This window comes from Leucoraja erinacea, chromosome 1 (genome assembly GCF_028641065.1).
Source record: "Leucoraja erinacea ecotype New England chromosome 1, Leri_hhj_1, whole genome shotgun sequence".
Classification (NCBI taxonomy): Eukaryota; Metazoa; Chordata; class Chondrichthyes; order Rajiformes; family Rajidae; genus Leucoraja; species Leucoraja erinaceus.
The window spans coordinates 120,729,965-120,751,107 of record NC_073377.1 but is presented as its reverse complement, the minus strand read 5'-3'; the positions used below and the strand labels follow the sequence as shown (position 1 = coordinate 120,751,107).

The 21,143-nt window shown below is 43.7% G+C and overlaps 1 protein-coding gene across 1 annotated transcript in view; it reads left to right on the top strand.

Moving 5' to 3' along the window:
• The first annotated feature begins 7,303 nt into the window (after nucleotides 1–7,303).
• abraxas1 (abraxas 1, BRCA1 A complex subunit) overlaps nucleotides 7,304–21,143 on the top strand; it is a 32,637-nt gene continuing 18,797 nt past the window's right edge. Inside the window, exons 1-3 of the mRNA XM_055642429.1 lie at nucleotides 7,304–7,461; nucleotides 18,028–18,118; nucleotides 20,940–20,976. Of these exons, the coding sequence (XP_055498404.1) occupies nucleotides 7,357–7,461; nucleotides 18,028–18,118; nucleotides 20,940–20,976 (233 nt within the window). The 5' untranslated portion in view covers nucleotides 7,304–7,356. The remainder of the gene's footprint in view (nucleotides 7,462–18,027; nucleotides 18,119–20,939; nucleotides 20,977–21,143) is intronic.

Sequence of the window (21,143 nt, the reverse complement as noted above, 5' to 3'; positions counted from 1 at the left end):
CTTATGGAAGCAACTGCAAATCTCCAAGCAAGAGTCAGAGGCCTTAATGAGATAAAAGCAAAGCAAGTATAGTGTTAAGGTTTCATATATAGTAAATTAGTGAATGTGATTAGTGAGTTAATTAGTGATGATTCCTTATAGTGTTTATATGTTATTAAATATGCATCATGTGTAATTTTCTGGAAACATAACCACATAAAATCCACAATTAATCTGTGTAATCATTCTGTGTAATCAATCCAGTGTAAATTTGTTTTATGTTTTTTTTTCTGAAGAGGGTGTTTGTGATCTATCTGTTAGCTGAGAATGGAAGTGCAATTGTGATGATGGTGAGTTGTCACAACTTTAAAAGTGTGTTTAACTTCATTGGTTGTACTATGCCTACAATACGATTGAAGACTATTGTCGCTTATAAGAGGTGTTTTGCTTGATGCACTCAGTATTAGTGGACTATTGTAGACCTCAACTGAAAGATATAATAACACAATACATTCTCTTTTGCAAACTTAAATTAAAAAAAATCAAATTCTTCACACACTACTGTATTCAACTAGACAACTTTAAATTAAAATATGCATATTTTCTACCTTCATTTAAAAAGCTCAGCAATTTCTATACTTCCTTTTATTTCTTTTATCTTGAAGTGTTTTTGTTCATTCTTGTTACAAACACTGCTCATTGATGGTGAACACTAATAATTAGTTAGAAATATGTTCCTCCTGGATGGAAAAGCATGCACACAATGTCGGAAAGTTAACACTGCAGTTTACATGGAAAACATTTTACAAATTTTAATCTGAGAGATCTGCACTTAGAAGACATTATGTACAGAGAGCCTGGGCAAAACATAGCAAAAGCCCTTCTTTCCAGAGATAACTAAATGGGGAGGGTGTAGGAAATGACTGCAGATGCTGGTTTAAACCAAAGATAGACACAAAAAGCAGAAGTAATTCAGCGGGACAGGCAGCATCTCAGGGTCTCGATGTGAAACGTCACCCATTCCTTCTCTCCAGAGATGCTGCCTGTCCCAAAGTTACCCCACCATTTTGTGTCTATAAATGTCGAGGGTGTTTGCTGAGGTGTCATTGTGAACAGTTTTCCTTTCTCATGTTGCAAATTAGAGATTTTAACCATATAAATGCTGAGAGGGAATCCCAAATTATATTACACTGTCCTGGCTTCATATTTCCTTGTGGCACAGCTAGTAATGCCAGCGACCCGGGTTCAATCCTGACCTTGGATGCTGTCTGTGTGATGGTTTGCATGTTCTCCCTTAGATCGCATGGGTTTCCTCTGGGTCCTCCAGTTTCCACCTACATTCCAAAGACCTGTAGATTAATTGGCTCCTGTAAAAGGTTTCTAGTGTGTAGGATAGAACTAATGTATGGTGAATGTGGTTGGCGGATTCGGTGGGCCAAGAAGCCTGCCTCCATGCTGTATCTCTAAATAAAACTAAATTAAGCTAAACTAATCAGAGGTGAGAGTTACTGTCCCTGATATCAGAGGTGTATCAATTGACATTAGCGGCATCAAGGGGGAATGTTCCAATGATTGGACCTGTGCCTCAACTAACAACGTGGATGTTCACTGCTAGCACTCAATCATCTCAGTCTTAGGACATCACACTGCAGGAACTCCTCGGGCCAATGTGTCAGACCAGCCATCTTCAGCTGTTGTATCAGTGACCTTCCCAACCATTATGAAGTCAGAAGTGGGAACATTTGCTGACCATTCCACGAAGTTTAATTCAACTTGCAACTGCTCAGCCAGTGAAACAATCCACCACAATGGTGCAAATGAATCAAATGCTCCACACTAAGGCAATAGCCACCTCCAATAAGAGAGAATCCAACTACCCATGCCTGACATTCAATCACAGTACCACCAGCTTCAGGTGACCAACGACCAAAAATTAACCTTGACCAACCACATAATTATTGTGGCTGTATGTGTAGATTACATGCTGGATATGCTGTGGGGATTGTCTCTCCCCTGACACCCTCCCGAAAGGTTTTCCACCATATCAGATAGCTCCACTTGCCTATTTCCTTCGCTCCATAGATGCTGCTGCACCTGCTGAGTTTCTCCAGCATTTTTGTGTACCTAGGGCAAAGTAGCTCACTTGAGTGGTATCCCACCTTCATCCTTAAAATCGATTCCATCCAGTGCTCGATTAATGAAGTGGGTACCATCCACACAGTGCCATGCAGTCAATCACCAAGACTATATATCCGAGGATGTGCTGCCTCTGGAGAGGGTCCAGAGGTGTTTACAAAAATGATCCCAGGAATGAGCGGGTTAACATACGATGAGCGTTTGACGACACTGGGCCTATGCTCGCTGGAGTTCAGAAGAATGAGGTGGACCTCATTGAAACGTACAGAATAGTGAAAGGCTATGGATGTGGAGAGGATGTTTCCAATAGTGGTGGAGTCTAGGACTAGAGGTCATAGCCTCAGAATTAAAGAACGTTCCTTTAGGAAGGAGATGAGGAGGAATTTCTTTAGTCAGCGGATGGCGAATCTGTGGAATTATTTGCTGCGGAAGGCTGCGGAGGCCGTCAATCGATATTTTTAAGGCAGAGAAAGATAGATTCTAGATTAGTACGGGTGTCAGGGGATATGGGGAGAAGGCAGGAGAATGGGGTTAAGAGTGAGAGATAGATCAGCCATGATTGAATGGCAGAGTAAACCTGGTGGGCCGACTGGCCCAATTCTGCTCCTATCACATGACTACATGAGCAGCACTCTAAAACCCAAATTACAAGATTACAGTCCATGGGACATAGCAAAAAAAACTTCAGGCACATGGAAGATTCCTAGTTTCATATTTAGAAGTATATAAAATTATGGGAGACATAGATAAGGTAGACAATCAGAACCTTCTTCCCAGGATGGAAAATTCAAATATTAGAGGGCAAAGCTTTAAGGTGAGAGGGGTAAAATTTAAAAGAGGTGTGCAAGGCAAGTTTTTTCACACAGATGGTGGTGAGTGCTTGAAACGCGTTGCCAGGGGTGGTGGTTGAGGCAGATACGATTGTGGAATTTCAGGGACTTTTAGATATGTATTTGGAAATGCAGGGAATGGAAGGATATGGATTATGTATGGACAGAAAAGAGTTGGAGAAACAAGGAACTGAGGACCAGGGAAACTTGATCCTTGTTCCATCTGGGGGGGAAGACTTGACCTTGGCATTATGTTTGTAGTGTGAAAGACCTGTTCTTGTGCTGTACTGTTCTACAGTATGTTCTATATGTTCTGTCATTCTTGGAAATGTATCACTGTTCCTTTATCATCCACTCAATGGTACTGTGGTTATTGTCTCCACCAGAAGGAATGCAGCAGTTCAAGAACTTGACTCATCACCAATTAGACATGTGCATATTTTATTTATGTGCCCTGCATTACGAACTAATAACTAATGCTGGTGTCAGTTACATCGGGTTTAGAGACATTTGCTCTAGTGTCAAGTTGATGTGATAGAAGAATTAGGACAGTCGGCCCCTCAAGTCTACTCCGCCAATTTAATTTAATAGTTTCTTTATTGTCATTGTAACATGAACCATGTACAACAAAATTAAAAAATGTCAGCCAGTCAGTGCACCATTCAAACATTTCTAAAAGCTAACGATACATACAAGATAAAATATTAAAAGATAAACAACTAAAATAAATATCATGAAAATAGCACGCATAAACACCCAACCCACCATCCTTCTGTCGATTTCACAGTGTAGCACAGTCCCTTAGTATGTATCGCCCCTGCGTTCCTTGGCGGCTACATTTAGTGCTTTTATAGCAGTGGGGTAAAAACTGTTTTTTAGTCTGTTCATCCTTGTCCTTGTAGATCTGTACCATCTGCCTGACGGCAACAGTTCAAACAGGGAGTGTCCGGGGTGGGAAATGTCCTTTATAATACTCTGGGATTTTTTGATGCAGCGGGAACTGTGTAAGTCCTCCAAGGTAAGGAGAGGGCAGCCGACAATCCTCTGGGCGTTGTCAATGGCCCTCTGGAGCGCTTTCCTCTGAGCCGCTGTGCAGCTGGTGTACCACACGCATACACAGTAAGTTAGTATGCTCTCAATGGAGCACCGATAAAAGGACAGCAGCAGTCTCTGAGTGATGTTATTCTTCCTGAGCACCCTCAGGAAGTGCAGTCTCTGCTGGACCTTTTTCAGCAGCGCAGTGGTGTTCACGCTCCACGTCAGGTCCTCCTCAATATGGATTCCCAGGAAGCGGAAATCCGCCACCCTCTCCACACAGTCCCCTCTGATAATCAATGGTACCATGTCCGTTTTATTCTTCCTAAAGTCTATTATTAGTTCCTTTGTCTTTAGGGTGTTGAGGAGCAGGTTATTTTCTTCACACCACACTGTCAGCTGCTCCGCCTCATCCCGGTAGGCGTACTCGTCCCCCCCGGAGATGAGTCCCACCACCGTAGTGTCATCCGCAAATTTGACAATGGTGTTGCTGTGGTGGGCGGGGGTGCAGTCATGTGTGTAGATGGTGTAGAGCAGGGGGCTCAGTACGCAGCCCTGTGGAGAGCCGGTACTGAGGCTGAGGGCCGTGGATGTATGATGGCCCACTCTGACTCTCTGGCTGCGACCCGACAGGAAGCTATTTATCCACGTGCAGGAGGAGTGTGGAAGGCCCAAGTCCCCCAGTTTGTCCACCAGTTTGTGGGGAAGGATGGTATTAAAAGCAGAGCTGTAGTCCACAAAGAGCATCCGCACGTAGCTCCCCCGCTGCTCCAGGTGAGACAGTGCAGCATGGAGAGCTGTGGCTACAGCGTCCTCTGTAGATCTATTTGCTCTGTACGCAAACTGGTGGGGGTCAAAGCTTCGGGGCAGGAGTGATGTGATATGACCCCGGACCAGTTTTTCAAAACACTTCATCACCACTGGTGTGAGTGCGACTGGCCGGTAGTCGTTGAGGCTGGAGATGTTGTTTTTTTTGGGCAAGGGGACTATGGTGGAGGACTTCAGACAGGGTGGAACAGTGGACTGGGCCAGAGACTGGTTAAAAATCCTCGTACAGACTCCAGCCAGCTGGTCTGCGCAGTCCTTCAACACGCGTCCAGAGACGCCGTCAGGTCCAGTAGCCTTCATTGGATTGATGGCCCGCAGCGTGCGCCTCACCTCATGCTCCTCTATCTTGAGGGTTAGGCTGCTGTGGACCATGTGCTGTGATGTGGCTGTCTCGGGTGGCTCCACTTCAAAGCGAGCAAAGAAGTGGTTCAGCTCCTCTGCCAACGAGGCGTCACCTTCAACAGCTCCAAGGTTGGTCTTATAGTTGGTGAGATACTGGATCCCCTGCCACACTTGCCTGCTGTTGTTACTGTCTTGGTGGTCCTCTATCTTCCTCCTGTAGTTTGATTTGGCCTCTCTGATGCCTCTCTTCAGGTTAGCTCGGGCCGTGCTGTATAAAGCCCTATTGCCAGACCTAAAAGCGGTGTTCCTCTCTTTCAACAGCCGCTGGACCTCCCGGGTCATCCAGGGCTTCTGGTTGGGGTAGACCCGGATGCGTTTGTCCACTGTGACAGTGTCCATGCAGTTTTTAATGTAACACAGTACACTGTCTGTGAACACCTCCAGGTCCCGGTGTTCAAACACCTCCCAGTTGGTCCTGTCGAAGCAGTCCTGCAGCTGCTGAGAAGCACCATCAGGCCAGGTTGTGATGGTCTTTGTAATAGTAGGAGCGGTTTTCCTGAGGGGGGCATATGCAGGAATTAAGAGCAGGGACATATGGTCAGACTGGCCCAGGTGTGGTAGTGGTCTAGCCCTGTAGCCCAGCTTGATGTTGGAGTAGACCTTGTCCAGTGTGTTAGCTCCTCTTGTAGCACATTTAACATGCTGGTAGAATTTGGGCAGCATTTTCTTCAAGTCCGCGTGATTAAAGTCCCCTGCTATGATGTGAACACCGTCAGGATATATGCTCTGTTGACTGCTAATGCTACCATACAAATGACCGATAGCCGAGTTAGCATTAGCATCCGGTGGTATGTACACAGCAGTTATCATGACAACAGTAAACTCTCTAGGGAGATAAATGGGCCTGCATTTAACAGTCACATACTCCAGGTTCGGGGAGCAATGACTGTCCACAATCACTGTGTTTGTACACCAGGTGTTGTTCACGTACACACAGAGCCCTCCACCTCTGCTCTTACCAGAGTCTCTTGTCCTGTCATGACGCTGTGCTGTGTAGCCTGCTAGCTCGATAGCAGAGTCCGGGATGAAAGAATGAAGCCAGGTCTCCGTGATCAACAGGATACTGCTGTCCTTCACGACGTTGTTAGCTGCAGTCTGTAGCCTCAGTTCATCCATCTTGTTAGCGAGGGATCTGGCGTTCGTTAGAAACAGGCTGGGAAGCGGTGGTTTCAGTGGCTGCCTCCGTAGCCTCGCTAGCGCGCCGGCCCTGCAGCCTCGCTTTTGCCTTCAGTCTCTGCGCCGTCTTCGCCTCTTCCCCGCGGGATGGTGATCCACGGAGAGTCGGGGCTCCTTGCTATGTCCGCCGGGATCTCATATGAGCGGACAAACTCGGCGGTAACCTCCCGTTCGCGACCGGCTCCAATCCTAAGAAGATCCTGCCGGCCGTAGGCGTTGTTCGCCCGACAGTAAGTACACAGGGCACAAAACAACACGTACACATACACAAAAAACACGAAGCACTGACCGGAAGGACATCGAGCCGCTGCAACTGTGTGCTTTCTCTCAACCCTTCTCCCCATCACCCGACACTCTCTCTCTCTCCCACCCCCCATTTTCTACTTCCCCTGCGCCCCACTCTATTTCCCCCTCTCTCCTTTGCCTCCTCCCCCCACCCCTCGCTCCTTCCCCATTAGGCTAAAGGAATCAAGCGATATGGAGAAAAAGCAGGAACGGGGCACTGATTTTAGATGATGAGCCATCATCATCTTGAATGGCGATGTTGGCTCGCATGGCCTAATCCCCCACCTCGTTGTCTGTTTCCCTCCCTCCCGCACCTCTTCTCTCTCTCCTTCCCCTCTTCCCTTCCATCCTCCCATTTACTCTCTCTCTCTCTCTCTCCCCCTCTTCTCTCACTCGCAGTGAGCAAAGATTATAGAGGATTATAGAGGAGCTCCTCTATAATCTTTGGCAGTGAGTGTCCCGGGAGCGCGCTGTACGTGCGCGCCGCCGCCGCTGTGTGTGTGTGGAGCGCGCTGTACGTGCGCGCCGCCGCCGTGTGTGTGGAGCGCGCTGTACGTGCGCGCCGCCGCCGCCGTGTGTGGATCGCGCTGTACGTGCGCGCCGCCGCTGCCGTGTGTGTGGAGCGCGCACGTCGGCGGTGTCGGGGCAGCCATTGCCGCGCTCGTTCCCGCGTTGAGGGACGGCCATGGCGGAGGAGGAGGCGGCCCGCGGCGGTGTGTCCGGGGCCTCGGTGTCCGGCTTCGTGTTCGGATCCCTCGCCTTCCAGCTCGCCAACGCCGACTCGGACGCGGTGAGTAGAGTAGCGGGGGTCGGGCAGTGCCCGGTGGACCCTCCCCCCTGCATCGCCGTGTCTCCGGTATCTACCCCGGCTCCGTCCCCTGGGGATCTGACCCCCCCTCCCCTCCCCCTCCCCTCCATCCCACTGGTCTGAGGGTCCATCTCCTCCTCACTCCCACTCCCCATCCCGGCCCGCGTCTACACGGGTCCATCCCGTTCCCCTGGTGATCTAACCCCCCCCCCCCCCCCCCACTCGTCTGACCGTTCATCCCCTCCCCTCCATTCCTCCCCCATCCTACTAGGCTGGAATGGGGTACTGATTGTGGATGATCAACCATGAATGGCGGTGCTGGCTCGAAGGGCCGAATGCCCTACTCCTGCACCTACTGCTGCATATATGTCTATAGTCTGAGGGTCCATCTCTTCCGCTCTCCACTCTTCCAACCCCCCACCACCCCCATCCTGCTCCCACTGAGTAGCAATGTTACAAAATTTTGAGATTTAAAAAATCAAGTCTGCAATTTATCCCATCAGATAAAGCATAAACAGAAGTTTAATTTGACACCTAATTCACTTTCATATCTTCAGTATTAAAAAAAGTTATGGCCATTTTCATACTCTGAAATTAGCATCTTGTTCCCTAAGGTCACTTGTTGCACGTAAGGTCACTGGGTCATAGGGCTTGATGCATGGAGCCGCTCAATCCATCTGGAGGACATCCGTAAATTCCGGTATATGTTATTAATGCAAGAAACGCGTACTTTCCTACCTGTTGAAACCAGCTGAAATGTTGAATTTTTGCGCTGTAAGAAATTATGGAAGTCGGGGTAAGTGTGAGAGACATGTACCCAACCAGAATTCCAAAAGTGAAGCGAAATGAAGGTAAAGAGAAGAGAGCTGAAGGGACAACAACAGCTAAAGTGCTTGGTGAACATTGGCCGTGCAGATATCGGAATTGAAAATATTGGGAATTATCGGGTTTGCTCACTGCATTTCATCAACAGTAAGGCATTATTTGTGTTTTTTCTTGATTCCTTTGGTATCTAAAAACTCAGAAGTGATAAATCTGGCTGTAAATTTTGCTTCAGATGCGTTTTCATTTTGTATGTAAAAACCCACTTGAGACCCATGGGTGATTTAAAAAATTTACAGCCAGATTTATAATTTCTGAAACTTTTTAGATGCCAAAGGAATCAAGAAAAAACACAAATAATGCCTGTTGATGAAATGCAGTGAGTAAACGGCCAATGTTCGCTAAGCACTCTGGCTGTTGTTGTCCCTTCAGCTCCCGCTTCTATCTACCGTCATTTCTCCTCACTTTTGGAATTCTGAAGTAGGCTAAATGTCTCACACGCTTATCCTGATTTTCATAAGTATTTACAGCGCAAAAATTGACAATTTTGGCGGGTTTTAACGGGCCCGCTACGCTGGAAACAATGGTAGGTGCTTAACTGCAGTTTATCGCGTGTACTCCACTTGGCATAGCGTAGCAACAGTATGGGTCATGGGTCGTGACCCGACTGCCGTGAAACCTCCCTATTGCTTTTCCATTGACTTAACTCAAAAGCTGTGATCGAGGACAGTCAAAAGCCCATAACTTTCTTAAAAATTAAGAGAACTCAATGAAATGTTCAGTTATTATAGATTGAAGCATTCTGAAACAAATATGAAACGATCTTACTTGAACTTTAAGCATATAAATAGTTACCTAATTGTAGCTAATTACAAAATTCAATTACTAGATCTATCCATTTCATAAGAAAAGGTTAACATTTTAAAATAGCCTAAGTGTCCAAGTAACATTCACACAAGAATGCACAATATAACATGATTTTTAAATCTCATTGTCATGAATTTATAGGCCAAATGGAAGGAATTTAGTGTTTAATTCCCGTAAATTAATGACCATTTTAATCATCTTGCGAGTGAGATTTTGTGGAATGCGATCGATTGGAACGTTGCGGTTTGCGGTGAATTTAAACCCCATATCGACAGGAAAAACACTGCCGGTTCGTATATTTACATAATCACATTTTCGCTGATGAAATTTTGATTAAAGTAATCATACGAAGTAAGTTTATATGTAAAATAGACGACGTACCTAATGTTTTGTCCCGTACGGGAGATCCGTCCCATTGACGGCGTTAGAAGTCGCATTTTTATTTTACTCAAGCCATTAAATTGTCCCGCGGTTTAAAAAAAAATTCACATAACGGCAGTCGGAACGATTATTCAGCATTAGGTAGTAGCCCGAGAAAATATATCTCGGACAGGCAGGAGAAAACGGCATGGTAATCCCCCCCCCCCCCCTCCTCAAAGGCTCCAAAGTCGCGCACATGGCCAGTGACAGAACTGTAGCGCCGCTGAAGGTAAATTTTGTAACATACCTAAATTTTGTAACATCATTTTGAAGATCTGCTTCCCCATCCCACTTCTCCGAGTGCTCGTATCCTCCCCTCAGCCACCCCCGCACCCCCTGAGAATCTGCACCCTCTCCCCATTCCACTTCTGCCAGGGTCCGTCCCTTCCCCATCCCATTCCACGGGGAGGGAGGTACCTCCTCTGAGAGTCTATCCCTTCCCCATCATGCTCCCCTGGGGATCGCGCTTCCACTCCACGGGGTCCATCCCTGTCATCTTATTATTGCAGGACAGTAGCCCCACCCACCCCCCCCAACCTGCTCCCCTGGGAGGAACCTTTCAGTGTTCAGCTTCCGCCCTCAGCCCCTCACCTCAAATGGGTCTTTCAGAAATCCCCTCCCTGGGGTTTTCCTCCTATCTCCACCCTCTATGATCTCTAACTCCTCCTCCCCCTTTCCCCTTTCATTGTTCTTTTCCCACTCTCTTCTAAATACTTATCTCCCATCCCATTCCTCATAGGTTCCTCTTGTGACAATCGAGACCCTTCCAACTCCACCTCCTCACAGGGTCACTCATGCTCTTCCCTCTCCCACCAGTCTCATACCATCCTTTTGACACCAGCCTCCTTTTACCTACTCCTTTACACTTGACTTGTATAATGTAATTAGCATTAGCCATCTAACTTAGCCATCCATCTATCTAAACCGCGCATTTGGCATATTGTAATAAGTTGTGGGTTAATAAGCTGACTTGAGGAGAATTCTGATCCATTCATGTAAATGGCAGAGAGATTGCCACTAGTGGACCGATGGGACTGAAGACAAATAGTATATTTGAATGGTTAATTTGTGGTGTATATGAGTTTCTTTAATGATGGTTTTGTGTGGTATTAGGTTTTTTTTCTGCGCAAACTGGGCACACCATATGTGGACCTGGTATAATTGCCAAACTTTAATGTGCCTGGTGCTAACACATCACAACAGACTGAGAATATTACACTTACAACAAATTTGACTGCAGTGTATGTGGTGCCCAGCATAAGGTATTCTATGCAATCATGCCCTTGGAGAAATGTGGGTCAGTATTTAGGAGTCAAAAGTACAGGCTTTGAGTGGCAGTACTATGCATTTGAGGCACAGACGATATTGATGCTGGAGGGGGAGAGAGTTTGTGTCGGCACACATCAGGAAGTTGGTGAGTTGTACAAGGAACCATTAATCATGCAGGCCAGTGAGGAGGAAGTTGTGGGGAGTTGCATTTTTGTGGAGACGATAAACGATGGTCAAGAATCATTTATTGATGTATGTCCCAAAAAGAACAATGAAATTCTAACATGCAGCAGCACAACAAAATACATAAACATAGTACTCAGCAAACAATGTAATAAATGAAAAGTTCAGTATTAGGTCATAAGGAATAGGAGGAGAATTAGGCCATTCGGCCCATCAAGTCTACGCCATTCAATCATGGCTGATCTATATCTCCCTCCTAACCCCATGCTCCTGCCTTCTCCCCATAATCTCTGATACCTGTACTAATCAAGAATCTATCTCTGCCTTAAAAATATTCACTGACTTTGCCTCCACAGCCTTCTGTGGCAAATAATTTGTACAGATTCACCACGCTCTTTGGCTAAATACATTTCTTCTCATCTCCTTCCTAAAATACCCTCCTTTAATTCTGAGGCTATGACCTCTAGTCCTAGACTCTCCCACTAGTGGAAACATCCTCTCCACATCCACTCTGTCAAAGCCTTTCACCATTCTGCATGTTTCAATTAGATCCCTCCTCATTCTTTTAAAATCCAGCGAGTACAGGCCCAGTGCTGACAAACGTTCATCATAGGTTAACCTACTCATTCCTGGTATCATTCTTGTAAACCTCCTCTGGACCCTCTCCAGAACCAGCACATCCTTCCTCAGATATGGTGCCCAAAATTGCTCACAATATTCCAAATGCGGCCTGACCACCGCCTTGCAGAGCCTCAACATTACATCCCTGTTTTTGTATACAAGCCCTCTTGAAATAAATGCTAGCTTTCACACAGTATACATACACATACATACAAACAAACATACATACATACACACACGTGAAACAAACCAACAATAATAGTGCAAAAAAACAAAAACAACGGCCCCAAGTCTATGTAGTTCAGAGCTTATTTGGAGGCTGTAGTGTTTAATAGCCTGATAGCTCAAGGGAAGAATCTCCTCCCTGGACATTACAGTTTTCAAGTTCTTATGTCTTCTTCCCACTGGTAGGAGTGAAATGAGAGTGTGGCCAGGGTGATGTAGGTCTCTGATGATGCGACTCCTGTAAATCCCTCCGATAGTGGGGAGATCAGTACCCTTGATGGACTGGGCAGGTTTCACCACTTTTTGCAGTCTCATTCCCACATGGGAAGTTTAGATCCTGATAGCAATGTGTCTGAAGCACTAATTATGGAAAAGACAGAGACATCTTTCTTGCCAATATAGTTGCGCTGTGGTTTACAATCAGAGCATCAGGGAAAGGAAGAAAGCAACCCAGCTGACAAAATTTGATTGTTCTCAAGCAGTCTGAGATATTGAAGTGGTTCAAAAATTGAAGGACTACATCAGGGTTCATTCATTTGACATTACAGACAATTTCAAATATGAAACACACAAATAGATTGGGGAAACTTTTGATAATTGTCTTGTAGTTCACTGACTGCCTAATTGGTAAAATTCTTGGATAGAATGCATTTAGCCTCCATTCTCCAACTGGGAGAATTAAATCAAAATTACTCAGCATCTGAGACCTTGCTTGTAGTACAGCCGGTTGCTTAACAGTTGCAATGGAGCTAGGTGATGCAGCTGGTAGAGCTGTTACCTCACAGTCCCAGCGATCTAGATTCAATCCTGACCTTGGGTGCTGTCTGTATGGAGTTTGCATGTTCTTCTTGTAACCGCATGGGTTTCCTCCCACATACCAAAGACATGTGGGTTTGTAGGCCAAATGGACTGTAAAATAGGACTTGATGGCTCGGGAATGTGGGATAACATAGAGCTAGTGTGAACGGGTGATCTATGATCGGCGCAGATTCGGTGGGCTGAGGGTCTGTTTTCATGCTGTATCTAAACAAAACTAAAAAAGTACTGGGTGATAAACAATACCAAGGAACTTCTGTGGTGCTTTGAGACGATGGCCTGTCACAATCAGCTGTCTATCCAGTGTTCTTCTAAGACGCTTCCATGTTAGTCAAGGAAGTACATTTCTAATTTCCAAAGCACTAATGTTTGCAACTTTTGGACTTCCAAGTTTCCTGTGCACAAAAGTAGGGCAAATTATATCTTTATGCAAAAAAATTAGAAAATAAAGTAAAGTATAAAGTATCCTTTATTGTCATTCAGACATTTCAGTCTGAATGAAATTACGTACCTTGCAGTCGTGACATAGAATAAAATAACAGAACACACAATGAACACAGTTTAACATCCACCACAGTGAGTCTACCAGGCACCTCCTCACTGTGATGGAAGGCAAAAGTCCTAAAGTCCTTGTCTGTTCCTTCCGCCTTCTCCCTCTGCGTTGAGGCAATCCAGGCTTCCGATGTTGGGCCCCCCGCCGGGTGATGGTAAGTCCCGCGGCCGAGTCCGAGCTCTGCGAACGGGCCGGTTCAAACTCTGCGGCCCGGGGCGGTCGAAGCTGCCACCCTCCAGTCCAGTGGACAAAGCTGTTGTTCCGGGCGCTCCAGAGAATCGGTCACCAACCTGGGATCTGCGAGCTCCCGTTGTTGTCGTCCACTGAGCCCGCGGCGTAGTCCACTGGGCCCGCAGCCGAACCTCCGAGGCTCCGAAGTCATGCCACCACAGCCCCAAAGTCGGCCAGTTGGTAAGTCCGGGCTCTGCCTCCGGAGCCTCGATGTCGGTCCCAGTTGGAGGACGCCAGTTCCGCGATTAGGTCTCAGCGCAGACGCAGACGAAGACGGGGGATACGACAAGAAAAGGTCGCATCCCCCCAAAGGAAGAGACTAAAAACATTTTCTTTACAGCTAAAAGTTGTTTACATGCAGGAATTGATAAAGTACGGCAATTGATTAACGTGAAAATTATTCCAAAATTCAATATGTTGCATCAGTTACATATACACTTTGAAAGGTCACCCATGTCTGGACTGGCATCTTCAACCTGTCACTTGCCCAAGCGGTTGTCCCCACGTGCCTTAAAACCACCTCCATCGTGCCAGTGCCAAAACACTCCACTGCGGTGAGCCTTAATGACTTCCGTCTAGTTGCACTTACTCCCATCATCACTAAGTGCTTCGAGAAGCTGGTCCTGGCACACCTCAAAGGCTGCCTACCTCCCACACTAGACCCCCCTATCAGTTTGCCTACCGCAAGAACAGGAGTACGGAGGATGCCATCTCCACGGCACTTCACTCCGCCCTCTCCCACCTCGACAACAGAGACACCTACATGAGAATGCTGTTCATCGACTACAGCTCAGCATTTAACACCATTATCCCCTCAAAACTGATCACCAAACTCAGCGACCTGGGCATCAACCCCTCCCTCTGCAACTGGATACTGGAGTTTCTAACTAACAGCATCTGCAGTTCCTTGTTTCAACATCTTTATGCAAATTGGGAAACAAAAGACTTACGAACAAAGGTCAGCAAAAATTGCAGATGGAAGACAGTTACAACACAAATACCTGGGATAAATGCATATAGTGTGGAAGATGATATTGTATGATTTTTCAATGCTTACACAGTTAAAAACAAGAACAGTCATATTAATGAGATTTTAAGGTACATTTAAGGTCCATGGCAGACTGTTCAATAGGTAGATCACATAGCCTTGTAGACTACTCCACAAATCTGATAACGTTTGCCCAGACAATATTGCAATCTGTCTTGGCTAAGTTACCGTAGAAACTTTATAACAGACTAATTTATTTTCTACTCGTTAAAAGTCTTGAATTCAAATTGAAAGATAGCTTGTAAAAGATCAAACCCAAAGTTAAGAGTTAAAAGACCCAGAATGAGAAAGTGTGACTGTCCAGAAGGCAAAGGATAGGTATTCTGACATTTTCATTACTCTTGGAAAATTTGAACGCAATGAAGAAGTTACTGAATGATTTCTTAAAGAAAACAAAACTGCAAATCTGATTGTTGTAATTGACAGTCAGCCTGAAGTCTGATGACTGGACTGCTGGGGAACCGAAGTCTGAAACAAGAAAACCTGTTGCTCCATTTCAGCAAACTAGATTTAAAACCAATGTTCATAGCAATCTACAATGCAAAAACATTCCAGATGGACTCAGGAGGTTTTTAAAGTAGCTGTTGACATTAGGATCCCTGTGTCTGACAAACCTGAGCAAATGTGACATCTGAAAGAAGGTGCATTTTGCAATGAAGATAGTTTACTGAGGTTGAAGGTGGGCCCATTACTGTTGTCCTTAGTTCCACTTTCATCAAACCCCCCACTGCCTAAATGTTGATTCCCAAGCTGAAACAGATTTGTAGTGATGTCCTATTAGGTATCGGTCTGATAGCTTTATTATTTCTTTGTTCCACTTTGTCTAATACTCAGTAATGTATGAGCAGCAACTTTCTCTAGGCTTTTGAAAAACTGAAGCCATTTTTGTTTTTCATGGCCTGCTAATAATGCTTGGATCATTGACTTCATTCCTTGCCCTCATAACTGTCTGAAATAGAATGAAACTGCACGTTTGACCCAGGAAGAAAGTTTCAATTACAGATCCACACCATCACTCAATAAATCATCTACCCTTGGGTCTAATGTTTCCTCTTTCACTTCTGCTTTTACCATCCCGAGCTTGATAATTCCAACACACTTTTCCCATTGTTCCCCCATTTTGCACCTGGCAAACTTAGACTAAAGCTCTGCTTCTGTCCTAACTTGATCAACAATTACCATTGTGCACACTGTCTTTCTTTGGCCATTGTCCAACAATACCTCAACTAGTTAATTAGTAGATCTATGTCATCAGATCCAGTGTTAAACCAGAACTGGCACAGTATATAACTTAAAAGTACACATTTTCAGAGAGAAAGGTGGCTGGTCAGCGGATGGGACAGTATGTTGACAAAAAGTTAAATAAAGAAGGACAAATTAGATGAGGCGGAGGCTATATGGAATGAGCTTCCAGAGGAGGTAGATGAAGCAGATGCTATAACAGCATTTAAAAAACACATGGACAAGTACCCGGGTAGGAATGATTTGGAGGGACATAAACCAAATGTGGGTAAATTGGCAAAGGGCCTCTGTATGACCATGAATCTGCATGATAAAGCCATTCAGCAACACAAAATCAAAGCTTCTATAGATTTTTTTTCTAAAAAGAAATGCACTTTGATTTTATAGAAGGGAGGGATTTAACAGGTATTTTTGCATCAGCCTTCACCATAGGGAATGCAATTAACATCTCACAAATAGCTGTAAATTGGGAGTTGGAAGGAGGGGAAGAACAAAGGAGAATTACAATCTTTAGGGCAATGGCACTGAGGAAATTGTTGGAGCTCTGGCTCTGTCCTGACGGACGACAGCATTGGGTTTTAAAATAAGTGTCTAGTGAGATAACTGTTCTGGCGGAGAAGCAGTTTAGTGAAGATTATGCTGTGCATGAAGAGGCAGGTTATCTCACGAGGAAGGTCAAGATGAGCTCGATTTGTATCTGCTGAAGTGCAAGAGAATTCATTGAAACATACAAGATCCTGAGAGGTATTGATAAGATGCATGTGGCGAAGATGTTTCCTCTTGTAGCTAAATCTAGAACTAAGGGCCCCGAGTTTTTTTATTAAAGTAAGGATTTGGCATTTCAGAGATGAAGCATTCATTATCTCCAACCTTTTCCAACCACAAAATATTCAAAGAAATTGCTAGAGCACAGCATAATCTTCACTAGAGCTTTTATTCTGACTTTGTACACTCCTCAATTTGAATTGCTGAACATTGGTGACCATGCTTCAGCTATCTAAGCCTAAAGATATCTTCCTGATGACACTGCAAAAGACAGGCAAAATGTGTGAAAACAACCATGCCTTTTTGAGTTTGGATGCAATGAATTGGAGCTTGGGATATCTTGCTATTCATAGTAAAAGTACTGCAATCAGTCTAAAGAAGGGTCCCGACCTGAAATGTCACTTATCCATGTTCTCCAGAGATGCTGCCTGACCCGCTGAGTTACTCATCGTTTTGCGCCTATCTTTGGTATAAACCAGAATCTGCAGTTCCTTTTGTATTACATTTTGTTTAAGGAAATGTGTGTTTTAGCTTGCTTGAAGAGGATAAAACAGAGCTATCAGTTATTAATAGATGAAATATAACTGAAAGGGTTTCAAAGATTACTGTTGCCACCCTCTTATGGCCCTCTATCCCAGATGTCCATATGGAGTTTATCGTGCTAATTGTTAGATAGTACAATAAAGTTATAATGCACTTTGGGTCATCTTAAGGTTGTGAGAGGCAATATATAGAGACATGTTTTGTTTTTTCTCTGCAAAGGCATTGTTTAAAGATTACATATTGATTAGGACATTATTTAGGGCAATTAAACAATTGTTTGGTCACCTTGTATCCAGTAAAATTTAGCCTGCAGCAATGTTAGTGGTCTAAGAACTTTGAAATCGATAAGGTACCTTCCTACACATTTTGCCTGCTCCACTGCGAAAATTTCCTCAAGGTATGCCTACTTTGAAAAAGTTCTCTCTCCGACGAGAGTTCCGCAACACCCTCTCTCGCTTTGTACCCTTCCATATCTCTAGTTTGTCTCTCTCCTGACTCTCAGTCTCAAGATGGGTCTCGACCCGTAACGTCACCCATTCCCTCTACCCACAATGCTGCCTGACCCGCTGAGTTACTCCAACATTTTGTGTCAATCTTTAGTGTAAGTTTGTTAAATTAAAGTCATTAAGATGCATGGAATTAAGATTTTAGTTAAGAATGAGCCCCCAATCTACCAAAAGTACTTGCACAATACATTTTGATTGATTAGAAGTGTTTGGTACTTCAGGATCATCAGAAAACGCAACTTGGTGAAAGGTGTTAAGTAGGTTGTTTTAAAGGCCGTGTGCTTGTAAAATATCCATTTGTATAGTTCTTCAGAATACTAACATGGTCATATTGCTTGCACAGTCTCTTTCGTCTTTAATAACATATGCTACCAATGAAACAAGGATGTAACATATTGGAAAACTAATAAAATCCATGTTTTGTTTTCCTTTGACAGGAGGGGTTTCTTGTTGGTGAAATCAAATCAGAAGCAAAATATAGTATTACTGATTTTCAGATGGATGACATTGAGGTTGAAAATACTATAGGTAAGACATTTCATTCAGTAAGTTTGTAAACCCTACATCGGGGCTTTTTTTGCATTTTTATATGAATGTGAATAAATTTTGGTTTTTAATTTAATAATAGTACATTTCTACCAGAGGCATAACGGAATTGAAATGTGTTAAATGCAATGAGTGTGAGTGTACTTTTGATGAGCCCATTGTAAAGAAAAATAACCACATGACTATGACATTAATTCCACAATTAAATATCCCTAATGTCTTTGTGTGCATGCAATATTTTGTGATAAATAGCCATATAAATTGTTGGTCTTTCTTACATTAGTTGACCTTGGCTAGGCAGCTGTACAAAGCCTACAATGCTATAACACTGTTGTTGTATTTGTGTTGTCACCTATGTGTTATTATAGTGCCTGAGTGTCAGCATCTACATGCAGTTCAATGTCTAGAGTCATCCAAGGACAGGTTCAAGATTGCGCCAATGAAGATATTAGGAGATATGATAGAAGTTAAAAAAATTAACAAGGATTTAAAGGCAGATCGAGTAATAAAGATCAAATCCCATAATCGTGGGCTTGGAATGATGCCAGAGGTGGAAAACTATAAATTAGGGATAAGCAAGAGATTAGAATTGGCGAAAGACTTGATCTTGGAGGGATCGGGAATGGTGGGAGGCCATGGGGAGAATTTGAAACTGAGGATGAGAAATTTACAAAAGGACACAAAATGTTGGAGTAACTCAGCTGGTCAGGTAGCATCTCCGGAGAACATGGTTAGATGACATCTCGACCCCAAACATCATTGATCCATATTACTCAGAGATACAGCGTGACCTGCTGAATAACTCCAGCACCTTGTGTCCTTTGCGTATTAACCAGCTTTGATTGGAGTAAAGGCAGATCAAGAGTCAAGTATGTTTAATTATCATACATACTGAAAACGTAACATTGAAATTCCAAACTCTAGTGCAACCAAGACTGCACATAGTTCATAATTTAGTTTGCAGTGTTCAAGAGCCTGATGGTTGTTGATCAGAAGCTGTTTCTGATCGTGGAGGTCATGGTTTTCAGACTCCTATACTGTCTTCTTGATGGCAGGAATTAAATGAGACTGTAGCCACGGTGGTGAGTCTTTGATGATGCTGGATGCCTCGTATAGATCCCTTCAATGGTGGGGAGGTCAGTACTTGTGATGGGGTACATGTGAGGAGTTCCAGCAGCCAGACCAATTTATTTTGTTTATTGGAAACAGGAAACGGGACCTTCAGCCCACCAAGTCCACACCAACCATTGATCATCCGTATACTTGTTCGTGTTATCTCGTTTTCGCATCCTACACACTAAGGGCAATTTACAGAAGCCAATTAATCTACAAACCTGTATGTCTTTGGCACGTGCGAGGAAATCGGAGCACCCGGGGAAAATCCATGTGTTCACAGGGAGAAAATACAAACGGTGCACAGACAGCATCTGTGGTCAGCGTTAAACTCTGGTCTCTGGCGCTGTGAGACAGCAGCTCTATTGCTGTGCCAATGTGCTGCCCCATGTTGATGACATTTCACATTGATGGGTTTTGACTTAAAGTTTTAGGAACTACACTTATTAGAGAGCCAAAAAGAAACTGGCATTTCTTTATGCTGGTATTATATTTGTTTGTTTTAAATCAATTGCAGGTCTATTACTATGGTTCTCAAGAAGAACGTCAAATTATGAAAATCTTTATCTCAGTTAGATTATTTTGCTAAAAGTATTACATTTCTGAGCCTTGTACCTCTGAAGAACATATCTTTTAATGGATATTGTAATCAAAATAAACAAAAAAAAAAAATTTAAACTCTAATGGAGAATATTAAAGGGGAATTTGATTGAAACAAATAACATCTTAAGATGTCTTTTCAGGGTGAATGTAGAGAGGATGATTCCTCTTGTGGGAGGATCCAAGATGGAGATGAGGCAATTTTTTAAAATTTTCTCTAATTTTGAATCTTTTGAACCCTTCCTTGTGATTTACAGTTTTTAATATTTTAAAGCAGAGGTAGTTGGATACTTGATAAGTAAGTAGGTGAAATGTTACTGAAAGGAAAGCTTGAATGCAGAGAGGGGTTCAACAAAGACTGGTGATCTTATTAAATGATGGTTAAGAAGAAACTGCAGATGCTAGAAAAATCGAAGGTAGACGATGCTGGAGACCCGAAGAAGAAGGGTCTCGACCCGAAACGTCACCGATTCCTTCGCTCCATAGATGCTGCCTCACCCACTGAGTTTCTCCAGCATGTCTACCTTTTATTAAACGATGGGGTAGGTTTCAGAGGTTTACTGCTATTCCTAATTTGTATGTTTGTCTATATGTATGTTCTTATAAAATTCAAGGTACTTTATTGTTTGTGGGTGTTCTGCAGAATTCCCTGCCATATCAATGTTTTCCGTTTAGCCATAAACATTTGAGGTGCCTTTTTCATGTTATTGCTTGGTTTAGATGAGATGGCTTATTTTACTTCCATGAATAAACAATGGTAAGGCAAAACCTTCCATGATACTAACATCTGTGCATATTTATCCAGTGTCAAAGTTTTCATTTAATTAATGCCAATGTTCTTGTCAAGGAAAAGATTTTGAAGAATAACAAAGCCGCCTGAGAGTATTCTATAACTTGTCATTTTCTGGTATTAATTGAGCTCCCTCAGAATATAACTGTGAATGGCCTTTAAAGCATAAAGGAAGCAATTTTATAAATCAAAACATGAATCCATCCTGACCTTTATGTACAATTTCCCTCCTGGAAGTTGGTATTACATGTGAAATTTATTATCCCCCTCTGAACCTTGATGTGTATTTTTCCCCTCTAGATATACAGAAACATATTCCATGTTACAGGCTATTCAGGTACGTGAGCTCAGTTGATAGCTACTCTCACTCCTAAGAGTTTTACATCTCTTGATTCTGGTGGGAATTGCTCAGTCAGTTTTCACTTGATTCATATATAAAGGTTAATGGATACTCTACTCGTACTTCACTTTATGTTCCAGTTTGTTTGCAGTTTCAGACTGAGT